Source organism: Trachypithecus francoisi, unplaced genomic scaffold, assembly GCF_009764315.1.
Source record: "Trachypithecus francoisi isolate TF-2019V2 unplaced genomic scaffold, Tfra_2.0 Lachesis_group2, whole genome shotgun sequence".
Lineage (NCBI taxonomy): Eukaryota > Metazoa > Chordata > Mammalia > Primates > Cercopithecidae > Trachypithecus > Trachypithecus francoisi.
This window is the reverse complement of record NW_022681465.1, coordinates 138,155,505-138,167,773: the sequence shown is the minus strand read 5'-3', so window position 1 is coordinate 138,167,773 and position 12,269 is coordinate 138,155,505. Positions and strand designations below refer to the sequence as shown.

The 12,269-nt window shown below is 42.4% G+C and overlaps 1 protein-coding gene across 2 annotated transcripts in view; it reads left to right on the top strand.

Annotated features, from left to right (window-relative positions):
- PDE6A (phosphodiesterase 6A) overlaps positions 1–12,269 on the top strand; it is an 85,819-nt gene that overhangs the window by 13,003 nt on the left and 60,547 nt on the right. For both annotated transcript variants that reach the window (XM_033180551.1, XM_033180553.1), the window contains one exon: positions 7,842–7,916. In XM_033180551.1, the coding sequence (XP_033036442.1) occupies positions 7,842–7,916 (75 nt within the window). The remainder of the gene's footprint in view (positions 1–7,841; positions 7,917–12,269) is intronic.

Below are 12,269 nucleotides of genomic sequence, written 5' to 3'. Positions count from 1 at the left end.
ACTTTCAAATACATGCATTGCAAATACAGTCATGCACTGCATAACGACATTTTGATCAATGATGGCATATACCATGGTCCATAGAATTATAATGGAGTTGAAAAATTCCTATCGTCTAGTGATAGTGCAATGCATTCTTCACATTTGTGGTGATGCTGGTATAAGAAAAACCTACGGCACTGCCAGTTGCATAAAAGCGTAGCACAAACAGGCTGGGTGTGGTGGCTCACGCCTGTAAACCCAGCACTTTGGGAGGCTGAGGTGGGAGGATCACGAGATCAGGAGTTCGAGACCAGCCTGACCAACATGGGGAAACCCTTGCCTCTACTAAAAATACAAAGATTAGTCGGGTGTGGTGGCAGGTGCCTGTAATCCCAGCTACTCAGGAGGCTGAGGCAGGAGAATTGCCTGAACCTGGGAGGCGGAGGTTGCAGTGAGCCAAGATCGTGCCACTGTACACCAGTTTGGGTGACAGAGTGAGACTTCATCACACGCACGCACACACACACACAAATATATATATATATATATAGCACACACAATTATAAGTTGTAGTACATAATGCTTGATAATAGAAAACTATGTTACTGGATTACATATTTATTATACTACACCTTTTTTTCCATTATTTTAGAGTTGACTCGTTCTACTTATTAAAAAAGAAAAAAGTTAACTGTAAAACAGCCTCAGGCAGGTCCTTCGGGAGATATTCCGGAAGAAAGCATTGTTATCACAGGAGATAAGAGCTCTGTACTTGTTTTTGCCCCTGAAAACCTTTGTCCCACTTTCTAGGGGGACAAAGTATAGAGGTGGAAGATGATGATATTGATAATCCTGACCCTGTGTAGGCCTAGGCTAATGTGTGTGCTTGTGTCTTAGTTTTTAACAAAAAAGTTTAGAAAGTAAAAGAAAAAAAAATTTAAGAGAAAAAAAGCTTGTAGAATAAAGATATAAAGCAAATATTTTTGTTCTGATTCAAGCACCAAAGACATAAAAAAAGAAAAAAGAATAACAGAATTTGAGATAATTTTTTTAAAAAGAAAATATTTTTGTACAGCTGTATAATGTGTTTGTGTATTAAGCTAAGTGTTATTACAAAAGAGTCAAAAAAGTTTTTAAAAATAAAAAATTTTATAAAGAAAAATTTAAAAATTTATAAAGTAAAAAAGTTACAAGCCAGGCTTGGTGGCTCATACCTGCAATCCCAGCTACTCAAGAGGCTGAGGTAGAAGAATCGCTTGAGGCCTGGAGTCCGAATCTGCAGTGACCTATGATGAGCAAGATCTTATCTCTAAAATAATTACTTAATTAATTAAAAATTACTGTAAGCTAAGGTTAATTTACTATTGAAGAAAGAAATTTTAAAAACACATTTAGTGTAGCCTAAGTGTACAGTGTTTATAAAGTCTATAGTAGCGCACAGTAATGACCTAGGCCTTCATATTCACTCACCACTCACTCACTGACTCACTCAGAGCAACTTCCAGTCCCACAGGTTCCATTCATGCTAAATGCCCTGTATAGATGTATGATTTTTAAACTTTTATAGCTTATTTTTACTGTATCTTTTATGTTTAGCTATGTTTGGGTGTGTAATAGGCTATACAATCTGGGGTAATGCAAGTGCACTCTACGATGTTCACACAATGACAAAATTGCCCAACGACACACATATTTCCCGGAGCATATCCCTGTCATAAGTGACGCATGGCTGTATTCTCCCACTCGGTGCTTTCATTCTCTCTCTCTCTCTCTCTTTTTTTTTTTTTGGAGACAGAGTTTCGCTCTTGTAACCAGGTGGATCACCTGAGGTCGGGAGTTCGAAACCAGCCTGATCAACATGGAGAAATCCTGTCTCCGCTAAAAATACAAAATTAGCTGGGCATGGTGGCACATGCTTGTAATCCCAGCTACTCAGGAGGCTGAGGCAGGAGAATCGCTTGAACCCGGGAGGCAGAGTCTGCTGTGAGCCGAGGTTGCACCATTGCATTCCAGCCTGGGCAACTAGAGCGAAACTCCATCTCAAAAAAAAAAAAAGAAAAAAAATTGAATAATCTATTTCTTATTAATTTGTGGGAGTGCTTTATATATGATAGGGATTATGTATCTGTCATGTATACTGCAAACATTTTTCCCTGTCCGTGAATTATATTTTAACTTTGCTTATAACATCTTTCATCAGACAGAAAATTCAAATTTTCTCTTTATAGCTTCTGAGTTTTGAGTTTTATTTAGGAAAGACTTTCCTACCCCCAACATTAAAGATAATCTGAAATAATCTCTTCTATTATCTCTTAGTATTTTTATAGTTTTATTATAGTTTAATCTTTCATTGATTTTTAAGTTAGGTATGTGTATGGTGTGAGATGGAGTAAATTTTGTGTTTTTCCCTGTATTTTTCCACTTAAAGAGTAGTGTGGGCTGTGAGGGAGATCCGGCTGTGACATCGGTGACACCACTGATTGCCAGTGTTGATTTGGCTGATCTGGCTGGCTAGATGGGTGTTCCTTTCCTTTCTCACTGCTCCATGCGTGTTCCTGTCTTTGCACTCAGTCAAAGACGGTGACCTTCCCCAACAGAGGAGGGTTGTTCTTGGGTAAGAGTATACAAGTAGCCATGCTATTCTGCTAGAACATTCAAACAAGCTCTTAAGAATAGGGAGAGGCCGGGTACAGGGGCATGCACCTGTCCCAGCTACTCAGAAGTGGGAGGATGGCTTCAGCCCAGGAGTTCAAGGCTGCAATGAGCCATGATCATACCATTGCACTCCAGCGTGCTGGGTGACAGGGTGAGATCCCATCTATTAAAAAAAAAAAAAAAAGAAGGAGTGAGAAAATATATACTTTAAGAAAAAAACAAAAAACAAAAACCGGAATCTTGCTCTGTCACCAAGGCTGGAGTGCAATGGCGAGATCTCGGCTCACTGCAACTTCTGCCTCCCAGGTTCAAGTGATTCTCCTGCTTCAGCCTCCCAAGTAGCTGGGATTACAGGCACGTGCCACCATGCCTAACTAATTTTTGTATTTTTTAGTAGACACAGGATATCACTTTGTTGGCCAGGCTGGTTTTGAACTCCTGACCTCAAGCGATCCACTCATCTCGGCCTCCCAAAGCACTGGGATTACAGGCATGAGCCATTGTGCCTGGCTGAGGAAGTATACCATTTTAAAGTACCATCATTTTGATAAATCGCATCATCAGATACCAGATGTTCATATACATGGGTTCTACTTTTCTGGGGTTTTGTTTGTTTGTTTGCTTCTTGATTTTTTTTTTTTTTTGAAATGGAGTCTTGCTCTGTCACCCATGCTGGAGTGTAGTGGCGCGATCTCGGCTCACTGCAACCTCTGCCTCCTGGGTTCAAGCCATTATTCTGCCTCAGCCTCCCAAGTAGTTGGGACTACAGGCACGTGCCACCACGCCCAGCTAATATTTGTACTTTTGCTAGAAACAGGGTTTCACCATGTTGGCCAGGCTGGTCTTGAGCTCCAGACCTCAGGTAGTCCACCGGCCTTGGCCTCCCAAAGTGCTGGGATTACAGGTGTGAGCCACCAAACCCAGCCTGTAGCTCCTTAAGTGATTCTGTACTGTTGGGCCATATATTGGTTTTAGGGAACCTCTGATTCTAGTGAAACCATTTATCTGATTAAAAAAAAAAATCTAGAGACAGGGTCTCACTATGTTGCCCAGGCTGGTCTCAAACTCCTGGGCTCAAGCCATCCTCCCACCTTGGCCTCCCAAAATGTTGGGATTATAGGCATAAGCCACCATGGCCAGACTCATCTGATTTTGGCATACTCTTGATTCATAAATATCTTGCCAAATATTGCTAAGCCCAACAACATGCCATTTGTTTCTCCTTCAGGAAGTGGCAAATGAATGGATTCATACAAATGAATGATTACTTTTTGATTAAAATAATTTCTGGCTGGTCTGAGTGGTGTTTGCACCTAATTAATCACAACCAGTTACAGATTTCTTTGTTCCTTCTCCACTCCCACTGCTTCACTTGACTAGCCTAAAAAATAAAAAACAGAAAAAAAGCAAGATTTTTTAAATGTTTTTAAAAAACGATTTTTGTGTAATTGAATTCAAAAGACTCCATTTTGAAGTTACCATTCACAGTTTGCAGCAGGATTTGGTCTCAGGGTTACGCCACTGTGTGCTATAGTGATCTGTTCTCTATTTATTTTAAACTGCCTGCCTCTCAAACGGAAAAAATTCCTTTTAAGCAAAAATACTCTGAGCTGGGGGAGGTGATACATACCTGTAGTCCCAGCTATTTGGGAGTCTGAGGCAGGAAGATTGTTTAAGCCTAAGAGTTCGAGACCAGCCTGGCAACATAGTGAGATCTCATCTCAAAACAAAACAAAAAAACAAAAAAAAAGAGAGTATCGAACTTCGTCATCCTCAAAATATTAAACAATTTTGTAATTAGAAGTGGCCTATGAGGCTGGGCACAGTGCCTCACACGTGTACTCCCCACACTTTGAAAGCCTGAGTCAGGAGGATCGATTGAGCTCAGGCTTTCAAGAGCAGCCTGGGCAACGTAGTGAGACCCTGTCTCTACAAAAAATTTCAAAAATTAGCTGGGTCTAGTGGCACATGCCTGTAGTTGTAGCTACTTGGGAGGCTGAGGAAGGAGAATTGCTTGAGTTCAGAAGGTTGAAGCTACAGTGAACCAGGCTTGCACCATTGCCCTCCAGCTTAGGTGACAGGACAGAACAAGACCCTGTCTCCAAAAAAAAAAAAGAAAAAGGAAAAGAAAAGAAAAAGTGTGAGATGATGATAGCAAGAATGAATAAAAATAAAAATAAGTGATCTAGGCCGCCTACACTCTAAGAACCTGTCCCTCCATCCTGGCTAACACGGTGAAACCCTGTCTCTACTAAAAAACACAAAAAACTAGCCGGGCGAGGTGGTAGATGCTTGTAGTCCCAGCTACTCGGGAGGTTGAGGCAGGAGAATGGCGTAAACCCGGGAGGCGGAGCTTGCAGTGAGCTGAGATCCGGCCACTGCACTCCAGCCTAAAGAACCTGCCCCTAGCTATTGGCATTATGAAAAAAGTCATTAAAGCTGTTGATTTGTGCACTTTAAATGGGCAAATTATCAGATGATGTGGGAACTATATATCAATTAACCTGTTAAGAAAGAAAGGAAGAAAGTGCAGAGGGAGGAAGGGATGGAAGGAAGAAGGGAGAAGTCATAGATACGTCCAACTCACCGTATAACCCCTTGTGTGACAACTTCTCTTCTCCTTGGGACAATCTTCTCCTTGGATCCACTCAGTGTTTGGCCCACATGAGGTGTCAGGCCAATATATTTATTCTACTTCTGGGCTCCTCTAGCATTTATCCTCTCCTTCCAGCACTATTTTGGTTCTTGCCTCATTTACCTCACTATTCATTATCTTCTTCATGAGACAATCAGTTCTTCCAGGATACAAACTGTGCCTTATTCACCTGTGTATAACTAGCAGTCAGCAGGTTGTGGGGCTCAGGTAGGGCCTGGTTGTATTTTTGCCAGAATTAAAATTGTTTTCTAAATTTTCACCTAGAATTAAATTTCTTCCTGTTGTTGGTAGTCTAGAAAAAGAGCTCAACTGGGGAGAAGGACAAAAACATGGACTCTGCATTTCATGTGGCTTCCCTTCTGCTTCTCTGGATGATATTAGAATAAACAAACCATGGCAAACATGTTCAAATGAGAGAAAGGAGGAGGGCTTGGCATCCTACCCATAGTAACCCAGTGCTAACAGATCAAGGTTTATCCCTGGATAGTAACAGATGAATGAACAGAAAAGGCACTGGAGGATAGGAGCTCCTCTCCCAGACTTGACCCTGCACAAGCTTTGCTGCTCTGTGTTCAAAGGAAGCCATGAGGAAGTAGTGGGGAAGAGCCCATGTGGTTCTCAGTTGGCCTCTCCTGAGGCTGCATGACTGTGCAGCTCCTTTTCTGGCTCATTTTCCTCTTCCTTCTGCCTGTGTCTTGGCCACTTTTATTTATGTTATGTTATGTTACGTTACATTACATTACGTAATGTATTTATTTGAGACAGGGTCTCACTCTGTCACCCAGGCTTCAGTGCAGTGGCACAATCTCAGCTCACTGCAACCTCCCCGTCCCGGGTTCAAGTGATTCTCCTACCTCAGCCTCCTGAGAAGCTGGGATTACAGGCACACACCACCACGCACAGCTAATTTTTGTATTTTTGGTAGAGACGGGGTTTTGCCATGTTGCTCAGGCTGATGTCAAGCTCCTGGGCTCAAGTGATCCACCAGCCTCCGCCTGGCAAAGTGCCAGGATTATAGGTGTGAGCCACCATGCCTGGCCTTGGACACTTTTAGACAAAAAAATTCAACAGAGTTTATTTGAGCAAAGAACAACTCATGAATTGGGCAACCCTCAAAACCAGAAGAGGTTCAAAGAGCTCTGCTGCATGGCATGGCCAGTGAGCTTTAATAGCTGAACATGGAAGCAAAGTATAGAAATAATATGATTAGGTACAATAGGGCATTTGCCTTTTTTAGGCATGGTCTGATCATTTGGGCTGCCTGTGATTTGTTGAAACTCCACCATTTGTTACAATAATATATTCCTAAGTTGGGTTTTGGTTTGTTTGTCTACTGAGGTTGCAGGTTGTTTTGTAGGAACTCAAATTATTACAGAGAAACTGGAAAAACAGAGATAGCCTCAGGCTAAGGCACTTGTGTATGTTGCTTTAGCAATCACTTATCTTACAGGTGTCAGCCTTTCTTATTGGATCCCAGATATAGGTCTATTGTCCATATTTGGCATCATTTTTTTCTTTCTTATTTGTGAAAAATTTTTTCCTGATTACAAAAGCAATAAAGTTTATTATGAAAAATTTCTAAATAAATTATAGTCTGACTCCAATCACTCAGAGAAAAATCACTTGTTAATACTTTGTTGTGGGCCAGGCATGGTGGCTGATGGCTGTAATCCCAGCACTTTGGGAGGCAGAGGCAGGCGGATCACCTGAGGTCTGGAGTTCGAGACCATCTTGGCCAACATGGTGAAACCCCATCTCTACTAAAAATACAAAAATTAGCCAGATGTGGTGGCACACACCTGTAATCCCAGCTACTTGGGAGGCTGAGCCAGTAGAATCGCTTGAACCCGGGAGGTGGAGGTTGCAGTGAGCTGAGATGGAGCCACTGCACTCCAGCCTAGGCAACAGAGTGAGATCCTGTCTCCAAAATAATAACAATAATAATAATTTGTGTAAATGTATTCACAACATTTTCTATATGTAACTGAACATTAGGGTCACATGATATATTCTTTTTGGCCTCTCACGTTTTTCACTCATTAGTGTATCATCATCAGTGTATCATCTTTTCAATCAGTACACACACATCTGTAACATCATTGTTAATAGATGTACCATAATTGATTTAATAAGTCTTATCTTGTTGGGCACTTAGATGGTCTCTAATTTTTCACCACTATAAATGATACTGCTTGGGACATTGTTTTAGCTAAACCTTTCAGCACATATTAGTATGGTCTTAAGGTAAATTTCTTAGCCATAAAGACCCTACTTTCCCTCTCATGTCCAATAACACTGACGGTGCCCCAGTTCAGCTCCCATGTTTTTGGCTAATGACTAGGCAGGCCCAGTTCATCAATATTTTGAAGGGCAAATGTGACTATTTTCCAACTGTAGTGAGTCTTACTGCCTTTTCAAGTTTAGGTTTCACTGAGTTCTTCTCACTTTCTAAATTTCAGTGTTAGCTGACTCATATAGGTGGGACTTCTTAATCTCCTTTCCTTGATCTCTTTTCAAAACATGTAATTATTGTTTTTTTCATTCCTAGGAATTTTTTGATGTGTGGCCGGTTCTGATGGGTGAAGTTCCACCTTACTCTGGTCCCAGGACTCCAGATGGAAGAGTACGTTCTCTCTGGCCTTTTCAGTATGATCTGATGTTTAATATATTTCCAATGCAAGGCACAGTAAACCCTGTTGAAGAAGTTTTTTTAGCATATAGGTATTTGTCTTTGTGTTGGGTTGTCTCCCTTGAAGTTAGAATAATCCCTCATGTTCAATAGCAGACAGGTGCTAAAAGTAAAATAAAACAACAGAGAGAAAAAAAGTGAAAAACAGCAATAATTCCTCCTAATTGTCATGCCCTAACATCCCTAACATGTACAAAGTGGCCTTCCTTCCTTCCTTCCTTCCTTCCTTCCTTCCTTCCTTCCTTCCTTCCTTCCTTCCTTCCTTCCTCCCTCCCTCCCTCCCTTCCTTCCTTCCTTCTTCCTTCCTTCCTTCCTTCCTCCTCCTTCCTTCCTCCTTCCTTCTTCCTTCCTTCCTTCCTTCCTTCCTTCCTCCTTCCTCCTTCCTTCCTTTCCTTCATTCCTTCCTCCTTCCTTCCTTCCTCCTTCCTCCTTCCTCCTTCTTCCTTCCTTCCTTCCTCCTTCCTCCTTCCTTCTTTCCTCCTTCCTTCCTCCTTCCTTCCTTCCTCCTTCCTTCCTTCTTTCCTTCCTTCCTTCCTTCCTTCTTTCCTTCCTTTTTCTTTCTTTCTTTCTAAGCACTATACTAACAAGAAGCAAAGTGTTTAATATCTTATTGGAGTTTCACAGTAACCTTGTGGGGTAGACCAAGCAGGGACCAACATACTCATTCCACAGCTGTGGAAAGAAACCCATAAAGGTCAAGCAACCTACTCAAGGCTTCACCTTGCAGGAATTTAGAGTTATAGACAATATGAGCTTAGAAAACCCTCATTTCTAGTCTATAATGTACAAATTGGTAGCCAGAAAGCCAAATCCAGCTGATAGATATACTTGCTTGGCTACATAGGTTTTTACATTTTTTTCTATTTTCTTTCTTTTTTCCTTCCTTCCTTCCTTCCTTCCTTCCTTCCTCTCTTCCCCCCCCCCCCCCCCTCTCTCTCTCTCTCTCTCTCTCTCTTTTTCTCTCAGATAGGGTCTTGGTATGTTGCCTAGTCTGGTCTTGACCTCCTAGTGCTCAAGTGATCCTCCTTTCTTGGCTTCCCAAAGTGCTGGGAAATTGGCGGCTAACCCTTAAAAATCAAAGTCTTTCCCATAAATATCTGAATTCTCAGTTTCTTTTGAAAAGGTGGATGATTAATCAAAACTGGACCCACAATCCAGCAGGGCAAATTTGATTGGGGCTAGTAGCAGCTACCTCCTTGGGATTTTGCCTGAACTCTCTAGTTTGCCACAATCCCCACCACTCTCTCTTTTTGAGACAGAGTTTTGCTCTTGTCACCCAGGCTGGAGTGCAACGGCACGATCTTGGCTAACTGCAACCTCTGCCTCCCGGTTCAAGTGATTCTCCTGCCTCAGCCTCCCGAGTAGCTGGGATTACAGGCACCTGCCACCATACCTTGCTAATTTTTGTATTTTTAGTAGAGACAGGGTTTTGCCCGTTGGCCAGGTTGGTCTTGAACTCCTGACCTCAAGTGATCACCCACCTCGTCCTCCCAAAGTGCTGAGATTACAGGTGTGAGCCACCGCGCCCAGCCCCCACCACTCTCTTTTATTTACGTCTGTGCCCTGATTTCATTTTTTTTTTAAATCAGACCTCTCTAGGCATTTAAGATTCTGATCTCTAGTCTCATCCAATCGCAGCATTTTATTTTGTTTTTATTTTTATTTTTTATAGAGATGAGGTCTTGCTATATTGCCCAGGCTGGTCTTGAGCTCCTGGCCTCAAGTGATCCTCCTGTCTTGGGCTCCCAAAGTGCTGGGATTACAAGCATGAGCCACCGCACCCGGCCTAAATTAGGCCCTTTAACATTCCCTCTGCCTTCTAACATCCCTCTCACACTTCATCTGCCACATTCACTTGGAAATACAACTTTTGTCTGGATTCCAACCAATTAATGTTCCCAAATCTTAGGTCAAAGCCTCACAATGTCAGCTACATCTTGCTTCATCTCCTTTTAAAAATAAAATAGTGTGTGTATGTTTTAAGTATTTAAAAGTTATACAGGCTAAATAGACTTCATGGGGAAAAAAATGGCAGTCTTTTAAAAAGTGGTATATTTCCATGGGTATTTGTGGCTCTTTCAAAGCCCCTTGTGTCAGCTGCTCAGGTAGAAGGAAACAAAGGTACTTTTGATGGCTCAGTTTTGACTTTCCAGAGGCTGGTGAATTTGTACATGAATATGGCTTTAAAGACTTTGACTGAGCTACAGTGTGTGGAAAAAGCCTAGTTACCCAAAGTACACTGATCTTTTTGTTACTTTTGGGAAAGAAAATGGATTCTCCTGTGGGATTCCAAAAAAATGTCCATTTCTTTTTTTGAGATGGACTCTCACTCTGTTGCCCAAGCTGCAATGCAGTGGCATGATCTCAGCTCACTGCAACCTCCGCCTCCTGGGCTCAAGCAGCTCTCCTGCCTCAGATTCCCGAGTAGCTGGGATTGCAGGCGCCCCACCATCGTGCCTGGCTAATTTTTGTATTTTTAGTGGAGATGAGGTTACACCATGTTGGCCAGGCTGGTCTCAGACTCCTGACCTCAAGTGATCTGCCCGCCTCTGCCTCCCAAAGTTTTGGGATTACCGGCATGAGCCACTGTGCCCAGCCTTAAAATGTCCATTTCTAACCTTTCTAAAGACTCTCATGGGAAACCCTGGGTAGGACAGCAGCCAGGCCCAGGAAGCCCTGAGCCTGCCGGGAGTGGAGTGGGCAGCACAGGCCCAAGGACAGGTGGCCCTAGGGCAAGACAAAAATGTCAGTAAGATCCTAGAACTCTGCCTTCTCCCTCTCCCAGGCAGAAACTTATCTCCTAGGATATAATGCTGCCATCTTTGCTTTCTAGAACTGCTTATAAGGTACAACTTGACTATTTAAAATTGTATTTATTTATTTATTTATTTATTTTTTTTAGACAGAGTCTCACTCTGTCACCCAGGCTGGAGTGCAGTGGCTGGATCTCAGATCACTGAAGTCTCCGCCTCCTGAGTTTACGCCATTCTCCTGCCTCAGCCTCGCGAGTAGCTGTGACTACAGGCGCCCGCCACCTCACCTGGCTAGTTTTTTGTATTTTTTAGCAGAGACGGGGTTTCATCATGTTAGCCAGGATGGTCTCGATCTCCTGACCTCGTGATCCACCCGCCTCGGCCTCCCAAAGTGCTGGGATTACAGGCTTGAACCACCGCGCCCGGCCTAAAAATATTTTTAAGAAAGTTTGTTTTGCCAAGTGCAGTGGTTCATGCCTATAATCCCAGAACTTTGGGAGGCTGAGGCAGAAGGATCACTTAAGGCCAGGAGTTCAAGACCAGCCTAGACAACAAAGTGAGACTTTGTCTCTAACTAAAAAAAAAAAAAAAAGAGTAGCCGGGCATGGTGACGTGTGCCTGTATTACCAGCTACTTAGGAGGCTGAGATAGGAGGATTGCTTAAGCCTGGGAAACTGAGGCTCCAGTGAGCCAAGATTGTGCCACTGCCCTGCAGCCTGGGTGACAGAATGAGATCCTGTCTCAAAAAAAGTAATAAATAAAATAAAGCAAAGTAAAAAATATAAAAAAAGAAAATTTGTTTGTATGTTGAAAAAGTAATATATGAGCACAGTGAAAAGTTCACTCCGCAAGAAATCAAACGCCCCTTTCCTCCTGGTCAGCCTCCGTGAAGCAGCTGCTGTTAGCAAACTCTCTTGGCAGGAATGTTTATGTATATCCAGATAATCACGGAGAAGTATACATATTCTGCCACCACCACTCTGCACTAAAGTTATGATTCTATTTTGTGCCTTGCTCTTTTTACTTAACTGAATATTTTGTCATCTTTCCCTATCAGCACAGGCACAGCAATCTCACTCTGGAAACATGTGGTATCCACTGTACAACTACTCTCCTAATAAGAGACCTCACATCCTCTCCAGACTTTTTAAAGCAGTCTAGCTAAGACCCCTGGATGGGGCAAATAATGCTTTTACCCACATTTGGGAGTGTATCTCTAGGATCCATTACCACATGTGGGTCAAAGAATATGTCCGTTTTGATCTTTAAGAGATATTGCTAACTAATCATAACCTTAAAAATCATAGCTGGGAGGGTATGGATTATCTAATACAATTTTCTTTTTCCCCCATTGTCCTTAGAACCTTAGAGTTCCATAGTAGTTGCCTTGACCAGGGGTTAATGGAAAAGGAAGAGGGCAGGAAAGGGAGTAAGAGAGAACAAAGCTGCAGGGCCTCTATCTATATACCGGGCCCTGATTCCATTAAGACAGATTTATATGATTAGTTTCCCTCCTTTGCTTGGGGGAGAGAGA